We start from the raw sequence: 15,019 nt of genomic DNA, 5'->3' as shown, positions 1-15,019 counted from the left end.
CTCAAAAACTCACCAAATAATTCTTAAAACTGGCCCCAGACGCATCAGGGCTTTGTCCAGCCTCCCCTAGCTTTTTGTTATTTGGTTCTAAGACAGCCAAATAGTGTCCTAGGGTTCCAGGCACCTTGACAGGTCATTTGGCCTGCTAGTTTGAGAAGCATGGTTGTGAGATTCTTCAGATGATTGGCAGACTGGAGTCCCCTGGTGTTAATGTTTGTAACCTGACCATATCTATACTTCTCTCTCCAAAATGAATTTATAATTTACTTGTGATATCCCTTACGGGTATGTCATTCATCAAAATTGATGCCATTTAATTCTGGTGAAAGTTGGTGGCCCACACATCCCTGTGCCCTGCTGAAGTATTCTGCAGAACGATTAAAACTAAGAACAATTAAATGACCTGATGCATCCTCCAGACTCCAGATAGGTTTGACCCCCCAATCACCTCTAAGATTTTATGGTATTATGACCTCCTACCTCGGGTTCATAGAGCTATTTTCAGGAAAATTTCTGTTGAAATAACCTATTGAGATTCCTAGAGAAATCAATGGTACCTTCCAGTACATTACTGTTTTATCCAGGAATTTAAAGAATTACAGAGAAAATGTAGACATTCCTCTGGGCCCAATTAGCAGATTTTACCCCCTTGCCCATTTCTATTAATAGAAAGCACCTAAGTAGAGAAGTCTTTGGGTTATTCTCTGGTTGCGGCCCTGTTGAGGACATTTTGCCTACCTGTAACCATCATTTATACTCATTTGCAAATGGAATTAAAGTCTGAGAGATCGTTGTTAGTTCCTGAGACCTGAGCCAGTGACCATGTGATTCTGCTATGGCATTCTTTTATTTCTGCTTTTTGTTATTTGAGAAATCTTGCATCACATCTGTTCCCACGAGCCTTTTCCTGCGTCATCAGTTGGCCCAAGAAGGACTTCATAGAGTCATCTACTTTGTTGGGGAAAGAGAGAGAGAGTTGAGATGTGTCATGGCCACCATGTAGAAAGAGCTACAAACTTTTCGCATGTACCGTCTTAAGGGAGATGAATTTGCAAATCTAAGTCTCAGGACTTCAGTCAAAGGCCACTTTTCCAGCCTCAGTTAAGGTAAGAGAAAGCTTGCTCATTCTGAATTGCTGTGCCTTAGGCCCTGAATCATTGCATAGATAGATAATCACTAGATTAGAAAGCTCAACCAAGCTCATTCAGAAAATGTTCTGGGTTTTAATAGCCAGAGTTTGGGGAAACCAGTCACAGCTGTCAGCACCACTCCTTACTTCGTCACTTAACTAACACCCCCTCATGCTCCCCAGAACTTAAGCTGCAGGAGAGCGAAGACTGTGTCTGATCTAAACTTCTTATCTCTATCAGCAGCTAGCCCAGGCTTCTGTACTTGATGGGGATTGTCACAATTAATCTCTGCTGAATGTTTAAAACGAGACTCAGGGAAAAGGACAGGCCAGGATCCCGTGAGAGACGGGTAGCAAGTCTGGAAGTAAAATAGAGAACGCTTGGATGTCATCATTTTATAGGTGACTAACCCGGCTCAGAGATTGCGCCTTGCCCAGGGTCCCACAGAGATTAGTGCTGGAGCCAGCAAGGACTCAGAGCTCCTAGCTACTGCAACATCCTTAGGTTTTCTGATGCCCTTAAGCAATCACTAGGAGTTCTTTCTATCACAACTGAGAAAGGTCAAGTCTTCTATCCCCAGCTCTGCACAGTAAGGCAGAAAAAGATCAAGGGCTTCCCTTTACCTGCTTAAGGGCTCTTCATTTGACTCAACGGCTTTGGGGAATGGTTCTAGGGCTTCTGAACCCAAAGTTAGCTGAGAGCATAAAAATCATGGCGTTCCCCATGGTTAGGGCTTAGCTACTGCAGAGTAACACAGTAGATAGAGTATTGGGCTTAGAATTGGGAAAGCTAACCTCAAACCTACCCTACCCTTCCTACTTCTGTAACCAGGGGCAAACCAGGGGTAGTGAAACTTCGGCCTTGAGGCGGCCCTCTAGGTCCTCAAGTGAGGCCCTTGGACTGAATCCAAACTTCACAGAACAAACGCCTAAGGATCTAAGGAGCTACATGACCTAGCCTCTCCAGCCTCCATCTTCCCATCTGTAAAATAGGGATGATAACATTCCCAAAGGGGCTTTTGTGAGGCTCAAATGAGCTAACAGTCATAAAACACTTTGCAAATGTTAAAGCATTTTCTGAAAATATCAGTTCTTATCATTCGGCTATAATTAAAACCTTTGAAGATTTTTTTTTTCCTTTTCTGATGCCTGGGGGATTTACTGTGTTAAGCTTCCATCATTTCCATTTCTATAGAGGGGGTCCCAGTCTAACTAGCCCCTCACCCATTTCATATCCCCACCTTCTACAGATGAGGCTTCCAAGGGGTACGGCAGGTCTTGTGCTAAATGCAGCCCACCTGACCCTGGGCAGTTACAAGTCACCTAAGACTTTTTAAAATTTACCCAATTAGCCAGCACAGAGGATTCAGCAGGCTATCAGGACCTAATGACTTGTCTAACACTGCAGCTGTGTAACTGGATGGTAGTAGGGTTAGATCAATGAGTAATTATCCTTGAAGTTGAATGTAATTAATTCTAAAATTACATTTGTGTGGGCTGCATAAATACAGATTTCTGATTATGTGGTTCATTACTGGAAAAATGTGGATGCCTTCGTTCTCTAGCCTCTTCATCCAGGCCAGGCTATTTCTGGGTTATTGGGATTAGTCAGCCACCAGCTCCCAGCTCCCAAGCATTTGAATTAGCACTTGTGTCTGAAGTTGTTGCTCTCCTCTCTAAGTACTAGAAGTATTAGGAAAATACTAGCCTACAAGAGGCACTACTTCCTCCAGAGGATTTTTGTGTGAGGGATGATAAAATAATTGGGTTATGAGATAGGGCTTCTTGGTTCTCCCAGCATGCTCCCTCTGTGCATCCATATGGAAAAAGAAGATAAATACACTTAGTACTTTCTGATACTCAAGTGCCAGGAATTTTGTACTAACTGGAGGCCCAGAAATAGTTCTGGGGTGCATCGAAATGTAAGAAACTGGAAACAGAAGCCAACCTTCCAGGTGGAAGCGGCCCCGTTGCAGTCAGGGCCTTAATACCTGTTCTCTATTGAACTTCTGAGGCTCATGCAAAGAGACACTGTCGGGCTGAGGCCTGGAATAAAACAGCAAATCTGGAGGCTTACCAGGGGCGTTGGTATCATAGCAGACGAACCAAGGTTGTGATCTCCAAGTCTAATCAGGACCTTACCTGTGGAAACACAAGTGCACAGGGAACCTTAGAACACAGGAACTCTGGATGCCAAAGCATAGAGGCACTTCCTCCTCCACCTGCTCACAAGTTCAATTTGGTTTGCTGGAGGCATAAAAGGGCCCTGAAAATCTTCACTCCTGCAGTATCACCAGGAATAAATCCTCCAGTCTCCACTGGATGTGGCCTGGACTTCTTTCAAGGGACCAACCAGCTCTTTCTAGGCAGGGGTAGAAACTCCTCCCACAGCTCTTGTGCTAAGAAAGCCTTTGGCTTCTGGTCAGCATTGTGAAGATAAAATTAATATATGTAAAGAGAGCCCTTTGCAAACTTTAATGCCATCTGAATACCCAGGACTTGCATATTTTCCCCAACTCAGAGGCTGGCTTGGTCAGCCATCTAGAGCCAGGCTGCCAAAGGGAAGCCTTCCTTCACCCGTCTGCCATGGCAGCCATTAGCAAGGGTGCCCTGGTGGCTTCTCCTGCTTCCTCCCATCTGTGCCCCCACCACTTACAACTCACCCCGACGATGCTTTCGAATTCGCTTCCTCCTGAGCAAAACAACTACAGTGGTGATGACCCAAATCCCCATAATCAGGATGCAGATGGACAGGATAGACAGCCTCAAAGGGAGCACAGAATGGTGACATATTTTTCTAAAGGAAAAAAAAAATGTGTCTACCTCATTCAAAAGTCCATGGCGATACACTCATATGTCTATTCTGTGCTTCCCCTTTTCAGGACATCTCCCTCTTCACTTCCACCCCCTCATCTTAAACCCCACCATGCCCAAACCAAGCCCGCCCTAAGAGCTTACTGGAAATCACAAAGACATCAGGGAAAAGAAAAAAAAAACCAAACATCCTGATTTATCAGTTACACTTATGAGTACAGTACGAGGGGCTGAGAAGATAATAAAGGAAGAGAAAACTCAATGGGCATCCTGGAGGAGTTTACAGTCTAGGCAAGGGAACAAATCATAGACAAAAGCAACAAGTTAGAAGGGGATGTCTTGAGAAATATACTGGATCTGACGTCAGATGGCTTGGGTTCAAATCCAATTCTATTACTACTTACTGGTGTGACTGTGGACAAGTAATTTTCCCTCTCTGAGGCTGTTTTCTTATCTATAAAGCTTTTAATAGCACAACCATCAGGGAACAGGGAATAGGACCACAGAAGCAGGGACTCATTGCATTAGATCAGGAATTCTAAACACAGACCCCACCCCCCACCCCTTTGGCACACTGATGAAATCTATGGAACTTTTCTCAGAATGATATTTTTAAATGTCTGAGGTAAAATATATCACATCACAAAGGAAACCAATTATATTGAAACAAAGATGTTTTCCCATCCAAGTTCATGGATCCCCTTAAATCTATCCCCAGACCCTTTGAGGATCCAGGTTAAGAACCCCTGGATTAAATAATCTCTAAGTCTCTTCTAACTTCTGATCCTATGACCCTAAGTTTGAAATAAATCTTCCCTTTCCATGCCCAATTATCCCTTCAGCTTTTGACACACCTGCTGTGATTTTCACCATGGGCAACACCGCTGTTCTTGCAGGTTCTGTTCTGCCTCCTTTGGAGGTCTGCATTAAAGAGAATTTTATGTTAGCATGTGCTGCTTCCCTCCAGGGCCCTCTTTTTGCCTGGAGGCTAATACTCAGCTTACTATGAACTAGTGCCCTTGGTGTATTGACCCTGGCCTTGGTGCTGTGAGAAGGGAGAAGCGGATGTCATGGGAGCCATCCCCCAGGGGTCTATAATCTTGGTCAAATATCAGGCTGACAACACCTAGGATGTCCTCCATAAACCTATCGTCAAGGAGGAGGCAACACAGTTCATGGGGACAAATAATAGGGGGAAGGAACAATTTACGAAGTGCCTACTAGGTGCCAGGCACTCTGCTATGTGCCTTATAAACTTTGTCTTGCTTGACATCATTTGTCATAAGGTGCAGACCATCAGCACCAATCTATGTTGTGAAGGGTAGACATCATCAGACAGGGTCATGAATGGAGATGATCAGAAGCCAGCACCAGCCGAAGGGAGAGGTTGGAGTCATTCCAGTGATAAGCCAGGGACTCTGAAATAGAGAGAAGCACTGACCGAGGCTTGAAACTCCCCAGAGCAATGCAGCTCCTCCACTGGTAGAAACAGACTTGAATCCTCGGACTTGCCATAGAAACACCGGGTCAGCTTTGATGAGTCTTGCCTTGTTTTGCTTCACCAATCAACTTTCTGACCTTAACTCTGTTCCCTAACTTGGCCTCCCTTCTGGGAAGACTCAATTAATTGCTAAGTAACTAGTATGAAAGTCAGTTGCTTGTTTCTGATTCCCAGATTAAACGTGGGTTATCTCACACTAATCAACGGAAATCAGGTGTTTTTCAGGGCCTTATCATCCCTCGGTGGATTAGGCTCCAGGTGTGCAAGGCCAAACCTGGGAGCACAGCATTCAATTAATCACCTTAAATCTCTTTTCTGATCATACACCCAACTCCAAAATACTATAAGGCTTACGTAGTTATTGCTCCCCAAAATCTTCTGGGTTTTTTTTTCCATTACACATACACACATATACATCTATGGATATTTTTGTTGTTCAGTCACGTCTGACTCTTCGTGACCCCGCACACCATAGCATCTCAAGCCCTTCGGTTCTCCACTATCTCTCAAAGTCTGTTCAAATTCATGTTTGATGTTTCCATGACACTATTTATCTGTCTCATCCTCTGCTATCACCTTTTCATTTTGCCTTCAAACTTTCCCAACATCAGGGTCTTTTCCAATGAGTCCCAACTTCTCATTATGTGGCTAAAGTATTTAAGCTTCAATATTTGATCTTCCAGGGAATAGCCTGAATTAAATTCTTTAAGTAGTGACTGATTTGATCTCCTGGCCATCCAAGGGACTCTCAAAAGTCTTCTGCAGCACCACAATTCAAAAGTGTTGATTCTGCAGTGCTCAGCTTTCCTTATAGTCCTTCTGAACAAACATGGAGAAAATAGTTGGACCACTCAGACTGGAACCACTACAAATTTAGGTTACACAACCTCAACTGGGCTTTCACTGCTGCCAGGCAATCCTACTGTACCTCCTTTATCAACCACCATCCCACTGTCCACAACAGCTCTTCCAAATCTTTTCATTCCTCCCAAGGCTCCCGTGGCTCCTCCTCCCACTACTTTTAGCTGAGAACCTTACCTCATATTTGACAGATAAAATTAAGGCCTTTTGCCCAGGAACTCCCTATTCTCTTTTCTTCTTAATCCACTCAGGTACCTACTATCAAAGTTTCTCTCCCTTCACTCTGTTTCACAAGACAAAGTGGACTTACTCCTTAGCAAGGCTGACCCCTCTACTTGTTCATGTAATTCTATTCTATTTTGTTTCCTCCAACAGATTGCCCCTTCCGTCTTGTGCACTTTCACTTATTTTCTATCTCTCCTTGTCTACTGGTCCCTTCCCTACTGCCCACAAACATGTCCATGACTCCCCCAACCAGAAAAAAACCTTCACTTGATCCTTCCAACCCTAACAATCATCTTAGACACATTCTGCCCTCTGTGGTTAAATTCCTCCACTTTTTCTCCTCTCGCTCTCTTCTTAGCCACTTACAATCTGGCTTCCAGTCTTTATCCTTTCACTGAAACTGCTCTCTCCTAAGTTACCAATGATCTCTTCATTGCCAAATTCAGTGGCCTTTTCTCAGTCCTCATTCTTCTCGACTTCTCTGTAGAATTTGACACCATTGATCACTCTCCTCAATATTCTTGTCTCTCTAGATTTCAGGACATCACTGTCTCCCGATTTTCCTCCCACCTATTCCTTCTCAGTCACCTTTGCTGTATTGTTCTCCAGATCCTTCTCTAACTACAGGTGCCCCTCACGGTTCTGTCTTGGGCCTCTTCTCTTCTCCTCCTATACTATTTCACTTGGTGATCTCATCAGCAACCATGGATTTAATTATCATTTCTATGCTGATGATTTTCAGATCTACTTATCCTGCCCCATTCTCTCTGCTGACCTCCAATCTTGCATCTCCAACTGCTTTTCAGTCATCTCGAATTGGATGGTCAGTAGACATCTTAAATTCAGTATATCCAAGACAGAGCTCAGGAATCTTTCTTCCTAAACCTTCCCCCATTCCTACATTCCTTATTACTGTAGAGGCTTGTCCTGCAGGCTCACAACCTAGGAATCATCCTTGATTCTTCACTATGTCTCGTCACCCCCATCCTCACCCCACCCTCATATCCAAGCTGTGGCTAAGGCCTTTCAATTTTGCATTTGCAACATCTCTTGAATACACCCCCTTCTCTCCTCTGACATTGCCACCCCACTGGTGCAGGCCCTCATCACCTCATGCCTGGAATGGCTGTTGGTAGGTTTGCCTGCCTCAAGTCTCTCCCCAATCCAATCCATCCTCCAGCCACTAAAGTGATTTTCCTAAAGCACAGTGACTATGTCACTGCCCTACTCAATAAACTCCAGTGGCTCCCCCTCACGTCCAGGACCAAATTCCTAAATGCTCTGTTTGGCAACCAAAGCCCTTCACAACCTGGCCCCCTCCTACCCTTCCAGTTTTCTTATACCTTATACCTTACCAGGCACCTTCTGATCCAGTGACACTGGCCTCCTTGCTATTCCTCAAACAAGACACTCCATCTCTCAGCACTGGGCAGTTTCTCTGGCTGGCCCCCATGCCCAGAATGCTCTCCCTCCTCTGCTCTGACTTCTGATCTCCCTGGCTTTCTTTGGAAGCCTTCGGCAATGCCTCCTAACTCCAGCATCTTCATTATTTCCTATTTATCTGCACACAGTTGCTTTGTATATGTTTGTTTGCATGTTGTCTTCCCTCATTGGATTATAAGCTTCTTGAGGGCAGGGACTATATTTTGTTTCTTTTTATATCCCCCAGAGCATAGCAGAGTGTTTGGCACATAGTAGGTACTTAATGCTTAATGAATAAATGAGTGAAATGAAGGGTGCTGTAAAAGAAAAGCAACCAGTCTGGGGGTACTAGTCCTAAAGGATATTTGCCACACCAATGACCAAGCATCTGATGTGGGTTTCCCCCTGACTTCCTCACTTTCAGCCCAAGGCTACCTGCTGCTTCTTTCTCACTGTTGAACACAATCAATTCTGTATAATCCATGAAGTCACTGGCATAATCCCTCTGTATGCCACACCAGTACCACCCTGTGTCTTCCTTGGTAAGACATGTCAGAGTGATGATGAGTTGCATTCCGGTATCATTCAGGGACACCCGGTTGGTGCTGTTAGGTGTTGAAGCAATGACACTGCAGTGGTTACGGTAATAGCCTTTGCACCAATACTTGGGATAGTCCTTATAGTACGGGTCATAGCTGCAGGTGACAGAAGTTTTATCCTGTACAAAGCCTTCCTTGACCTTTCCATCCATGACTATAGCATCTGTAGGGTTAAAAAAACAAACAAACACCTTTCACCCTTTCAAGCATCATGGTAAGACCTGCCCTCCCAGTTAGCAAATCATTTAATACCCTTTTCCTGCCTTTATCAAAGATTTTTTATTCCATCATTCCAGCTAAGTCTATTCTCTACATAGGGAATAAGTTTGTCCACCTGTATCTGGCTGTGTCAGTTGCCTCATTCTGACTTAGGGTTAGAAATTCTTTATCGTTCTCTCCTTGATGTGTGATTTCAACCCTGCACCAAGGTCACATCAGTTTAGAGTTTGCCAACAGTTCTGCAGGTCTAAGGTCACCCAGTTTTCTCAAGTCCAAGGTTATTTTGGTCTCCATGAAAAGAAAAAAGAAAAAAGCAAGTCCATCTATATCTTATTTCCCAACTATATCTCTGCCTTAGCCAAAACCCTTTTCCAGACTTTGAACCAACATGACCTAGAAGACAGTCCTCCACACTATGAATTTGGAAAGATTCAAATTGTGTCTTAATAAGTAGTCTTGAAAAGCATGTACCGTCCCCTCAATACTCTCCTATTCTCTAACCTCAAAGACAAAAAATTAAAGACATTTCCTCTTTCACATACTGCCTCAGAAAAGGGAAATGAGAACGTTGGGGATTTTTATCCTTCCTGTCACTGCAAAAAGCTGAAAATAGTATGTGCAGGGAAGCCTCTGTTGCTCCATTTCCCTAGTGTAGGTTTCAAGATGTATACAGTTTGGTGTTGAGATCCCTGCTCTAGAGCATATGTCAGCTAGTCAAAGAACCATACAAAATGGTCTTTCTCACCCAACCAGAGTTTAGGAAACAGTCTCAAAAAGGCAAAATGATAGTGAAAAGATCATAGCTTTGAAAAGGGTTATCTACTCCAGCCCTATCCTTTTACAGATGTGGAACTTGGGTTCAAAGAGGTTGAATGACTGGCACAAGGTCACAAAGTTAACGAGTGCAGCATGACATCCATGGAAATGTGTTTTGCATGACTACACATGTATAACCAGCATCAGTTTGCTTGCCCTCTCAATGGGGAGGAGGGGAGAGAGAGTATTTGGAACTCAAAATTTGAAAAAAATGAAAGTTAGAATTGTTTTTACATGTAATTGGGGAAAAATAAAATATTAAATTAAAAAACACACACAGCAAAGTTAGTGAGTAGCAGATTTGAGATTTGAACCCAGGTCCCCTACTTCCAAAGCACCAGGAGAAGCCCACCCCGACCCACCCTACTCTAGCATAGCTATCTCTGCTCATTGCTCTGCCTAGTATGGCCTGTTGGCCTTCTCAAGCTGTCATAAATGAGGCTCACTCTGAGTGGCGTCTCTCAGAAGTTCTGAACTGGGTCCCTGAAGAGGGTGAATATAGAGATAAGATTAGAGGATCTGGATCTGGAAGAGACCTTAGAAGTCATGAGTTCAACGTGCTCACTTTAAAATGAGGTTCATCAAGGTTGTGACTAGTTCACGGACACACAACTGGAAAGTGTTGGCGCCAAAATTAAAAGCTGGGTCTCTGAACCCCAAATTCAAAGCTGTTTCCACTTCTGAGAATCACGTTCTACTTTTTGTGCATGTACGTTCTAACATTAGACGGGGGAGCCTGGATATCAGAAAAAGACTCCCACCCCTCAGTTGGGAGTGGGCCAGTGGTTTCAGATTCTTTACCCTACTTCACCTCTTATCAGAGCTAGGAATGAGAAGTAATATGGACAATGCCACAATGGTACAGTCTGCAGACAGAATCGGCAGCCCGAAATGTTCCTTCCCTGCCTCTTACCTGTAAAAAAAGCACTCAGGAGCACTAGTAAGAGCTTCATGGCTCAAGAAGCAAACCCCTGGCAGGAACAACAGAAGAGCAATCTTGAGGGACTCGCAGGCCTCTGTGGACAGCTGAATCTGTTCAAGGGAACACAGACACATCTGAGCTCAAGTTCCATCCTTCTCTTCCTTGAAACAAGCCTCGCAGGACAGTATCTCATTGAGTAACCAGAGAAAGTGTCTTGGACAATTTGCACATGGCCGAGCTGCCCTGTGTGCTGCTGTTGCTGCTACCCTCATTCAAGCCATTTTCACTTCTCAACCACGACAGTGCCCTCCTAACTGGCCTTCTGGTCTCCAGCCTTGGCACACAATTAGGCTACTTACTATGCCACCCTTGGCAAACCTCAAAACCTGAGCCAGAGCTTCTTCATTTGCACAGTAAGGGGTTTAGATTAACCAGGGGATCTCCGTGTTTCCTGCTGCCTCCAAATCCTATGAAAATTCCTTTGAATGCTTAGCAAAATTATAGGCTGGGTAAATTCTTTTGTCACCTTCTCTCTGCATATGACTAATTCTTTTGAGGTAGAAAATAGCAATTACCAGCCACCATGCCAACTTTCTAGAAATGTTCAAATGTCAGGCTTTTTTTTTTTGGTTTTTTTTTTGTTTGTTTGTTTGTTTTTGTCTGGGTTATCTCTTAAACTGAGCAAACTCTTTCGATATATAAATCTTGCCTTCCTCTGTTCAGATGGCAGGACCCATCCACCCTCAGTGGAGGGTATCATAGACACAAAATACTCCATCTCCCCACTTCAGGCATTTTCCCTGGCTGTCCCCACACCTGGAATGCTGACCTCCTTTCCTCCCTGGCTTCCTTCAAGTCTCAGCAAAAGTCTCTCCTTGTATAGGAAGCTTTTCCCAATTCCCCCTTGCCTTCCCAATGGTGATTACTCCCCAATTTACTCTTTCTCTATATCTCGTTTGGACATAGTTACTTGCATGTTTTCTTTCCCATTAGACTGTGAGCTTCCTGAGGGCAAGGACTAAGTTTTATTTTGTTTGTTTCAGGAGGGTTTGGTTTTTTGTTTTTGTTTTTTACTTTTCTTTATCTCTTCAGTATTTAGCACAGTGCTTGGTATTCAGTAGGCACCTAATAAATGCACTTTAACTGATTCCATAATGCACTAATAGGATCATAGATTTTGAACTGGAAGACACCTTAAAGGCCACAGAGTTCAACCCCTTCTTTTGACAGAGAAGGAGGCTGAGACTCTGGGAGATAAAGTTTATAGCTATCCTATGGCTAATGAGCATCTGAGGCAGGATTTGAACCAGGTCTTCCTGACACTGAATCTAGTGCCCTAACTACACCACCACTTCCTGCACTGCCTCTTATTTGCCATCTCCTATCAGTTTTACCACCATGTTTCTCACCCCCATTCCCATTGCCTCTCGCCTTCACTGTTACAACAACCTTCTAATCGGTCTCCCCTTCTCCAATCCATCCTCTATACAGCTGCCCGATTAATCTTCCTGAGGCACAGGTCTGACTATATCATGCCACTGTTCAAAATCTTCCTTCAGTAGCATCTACGTTGCCTCTAGGATAAGACACACTCTCAGAACAAACAAGATAATATTTGTAAAACACTCGCCACAATGCCGGGTGCACACACAGGTGCTAAATAAATGCTTGTTCCTTTCTTGCCTTTCCCCTCCTCCACCTCTCCTCAGGCTGACATTTAAAGTTCCACAATCTATCTTTCTCCTGGCTTTCTAAACTTATTTCACCTCACTCCCCGCTTCAAGCGTTCTGTCTTCCAGCCAAACCGACCATCTCCCAAGCTGGACGTTTCATCTTCTAACCCCATGATTTTGCTGCACAGGCTCTCTTCCCACCCCTGGAACACAGTCCCTCTTCACTTCTGCATCTTAGACAGCTTTGCTTCCCTTTTCAGTTCTAAATCTATGGTCCTTCAAGGCTCTGCTTAGGGTAGCGTCTCTAACAGGAAGACCTTTTCCATACACTTTATCATTAGGACTCCTCCCCACTTCAAATTATCTTGTCAGTCAGTCCATCAATAAGCATGCATTAAAGGCCTCCTAAGTGCCAGGCTCTGTGCTAAGCACTGGGGATACAAAGGAAGACACAAGACAGTCCTTGTTCTCCAGGAGCTTACAATCTAATGGGGAAAACAACATGAAAAAAGAAGTTGAAAAATAAGGAAGGGCAGACAGTAGAGAGAAAGCGCCTGGCTCAGCAGCATGATGAACAAGTCCAGAGAAGTGAAGATGACTGGGAAATGAAGAAATGGCTGGCCTGGGCACCCTCCTCAAATGGACATTTGGAGAGAACCTCAGTACTCCAACATCCAATCAGAGAGGGTCAGCAAGGGATATTGACAAAATGTGAGCCTAAGGATCTTATATTTGCCAAAATATTTTGGAGGTGCCCTGTTTCCCAGACCTAAGGCCCAGCAAGCAGGCTGTGCCCTGAGCTTGGCATAACAACAGTCCTTTGTGCTTTGGATGATCTCACCTTCTGGCAAAGTATATTGCCCTGACTAAGCACCAGGTGTTCACTGCCTGCTCTTTCCCAGGGACCTGAGAGCCATCCATCACCTTGCTTCACTTGTTCATAAACCCTGCTCCTTGTAACAACTAAGTGCACCAAATCAGATACTGTAGCCCGCTGTGAGACAATCACCTCGGAGACTTTTCCCACAGAAGCCAGGATCACCTGCATTGTTCATGCATGAGCCTGCTGTAGGAAACTTCTACTCAAGACCTAAGAATAATTATGCCATAGTCCAGCCCACTTATGTACATAAGCATTGCCTGTACTCCAACTTAAGCCCTCCTTCTCAGGAGGTGGTGGGGGGAGGGCTTCCTTGTTTGCAATAAATTAATCTGAAATAAATTACACTGCTACTTTGTGTCCTGACACACCTTCCTCCAGCCTGCTCCATTTGGCTTGGCCATTCCCAGGTTGGAAACCGGTCCAGTCCGGACTGCATTTAAAATTCTGCTGACAGCTTATTATCACATTCACCCCAGTAGAACATAAGCTCCTTGAGTTCAGGGGCCGGTTTTCATTTTTGTTTTTGAATCCTTAGCGCCTGGTGCCTTGTACTTTGGGATGTGCTTTTGGTATATCCCCAAGTGCCCTCAAATGTAATTCTTCCAAAATTGATTATTCTAAAACAGGGGTCTTCACCGTTTTTTGTGTCACAGACCTCTTTGACGTCTGGTGAAGCCTAATGACTCTTTCGCAGAATAATCCTTTTAGATGAGTAAAATAAAATATATAGGATTACAAAAGAAACAATTACGTTAAAATACTGTTATGAAAGATACACTATTATTATAAGTGTGTACATGTATGTATATATGTGTGTAAATGTATATGTGTGTACATACACACACATATACATACACACACACACACACATATATATATCTATATACACACACACACATATGTTGAAGTTCATGGACCAGAAGTTCAGAACTCCTGTTAAAGGGTTACCTGTGGCACTGAGAGATTAGGTGATGTGCCTATGCTTCCACAGCTAGTATACATACCATACACAGTTTGATCCCAAGATTCCTAAGGCCAGAGAGGGCAGAGAGCATCAAGTGACCAAACCAGGGCTCGCATACAGCTCTTTGGACTTCCTATTCCACTATTCCACATTGAAGAAGGACATGGATTTGGGGCTCTGTTTCCTTAATGCTTCCCAGACAGTTTTACATCTTCCTTAGGGACCTGGAGAGGGAGGAATGGACCGTTTTGGCTGAAAGGTATAGGATGGGCACTAGGTGGCACCATAGTGCAGAGAGTGCTGGGTCTAGAGTCAGGAAGACTCATGTTCCTGAATTCAAATCTGGCCTCAAACACTTACTAGCTGTGTGACCTTGAGCAAGTCACTTAATCCTTTTTGCCTCAGTTTCCTCATCTGTAAAATGAACTGGAGAAGGAAATGGTAAACAACTCCAGTATGTTTGCCCAGAAAACCCCAAATGGGGGTAGTGAAAAGTCGGACACAACTAAAAACTGACTGAACAACAATAGAGTTCATAGGAGATAAACAATTTCCCTTTGATTGGCCAGAGAGAAACCAGGACAGGTAAACAGCTCAGAGTCTGTTACACCAAAATGAGGACAGAGGCTGAGTTAGAATGCCAAGGATCGTCTGGGAATGAGATTAGGATTAAAATAAACTCTTATGGTTGAACATTAATGAGCAAGGTCTGTTTCCAGGTTTCTTGGGTTTTAGGGTAGAATATAAGATCCTTTTATTTTTTTGTCTTTGTACTTAAAAGCACCTTGTACAGTTTTCTCACTTACTGAGTTGGTTTCTACAGAACAGTCTTCTCTGTCTTATTTAATCTTTGGTTTCTTTTTTTCAATAAAGTAATAATTTTAATATGAAAGTGAAAATCTATGCATGATACAGAGGGCAAGCACTGACTGGAGGCAGAGAAACTGGGTTCAAATCCCACCCATGACACTTACTATTCATGTAACCTCAT

General features: G+C 43.8%; 1 protein-coding gene across 1 annotated transcript; it reads right to left on the bottom strand.

The window, feature by feature from the left end:
* Positions 1 to 4,781: 4,781 nt before the first annotated feature.
* Positions 4,782 to 10,554, bottom strand: LOC118857527 (transmembrane domain-containing protein TMIGD3-like). The gene is made up of 3 exons (XM_036768185.1): positions 10,500 to 10,554; positions 8,388 to 8,714; positions 4,782 to 4,864 (listed from the first exon to the last, which is right to left on the bottom strand). The coding sequence occupies exons 1-3, from the start codon at positions 10,537 to 10,539 to the stop codon at positions 4,782 to 4,784; spliced, it is 450 nt and encodes a 149-aa protein (XP_036624080.1). The 5' UTR covers positions 10,540 to 10,554.
* Positions 10,555 to 15,019: the final 4,465 nt, after the last annotated feature.

Source organism: Trichosurus vulpecula, chromosome 7 (assembly GCF_011100635.1).
Source record: "Trichosurus vulpecula isolate mTriVul1 chromosome 7, mTriVul1.pri, whole genome shotgun sequence".
In the NCBI taxonomy this organism is placed as follows: domain Eukaryota; kingdom Metazoa; phylum Chordata; class Mammalia; order Diprotodontia; family Phalangeridae; genus Trichosurus; species Trichosurus vulpecula.
Note: the sequence above shows the minus strand (reverse complement) of the source record. Positions and strands in the feature narration are given on the sequence as shown.

What these genes read in the sequence shown, in the direction of transcription:
- LOC118857527 (XM_036768185.1), bottom strand. Translation starts at nt 10,539, where the DNA reads ATGAAGCTCTTACTAGTGCTCCTGAGTGCTTTTTTTACAG. An exon ending in CCTGAGTGCTTTTTTTACAG is followed by an intron (nt 8,715 to 10,499) that starts GTAAGAGGCAGG and finishes TTAACCCTACAG; the next exon opens with ATGCTATAGTCATGGATGGA. An exon ending in CAGTGAGAAAGAAGCAGCAG is followed by an intron (nt 4,865 to 8,387) that starts GTAGCCTTGGGC and finishes TCTTTAATGCAG; the next exon opens with ACCTCCAAAGGAGGCAGAAC.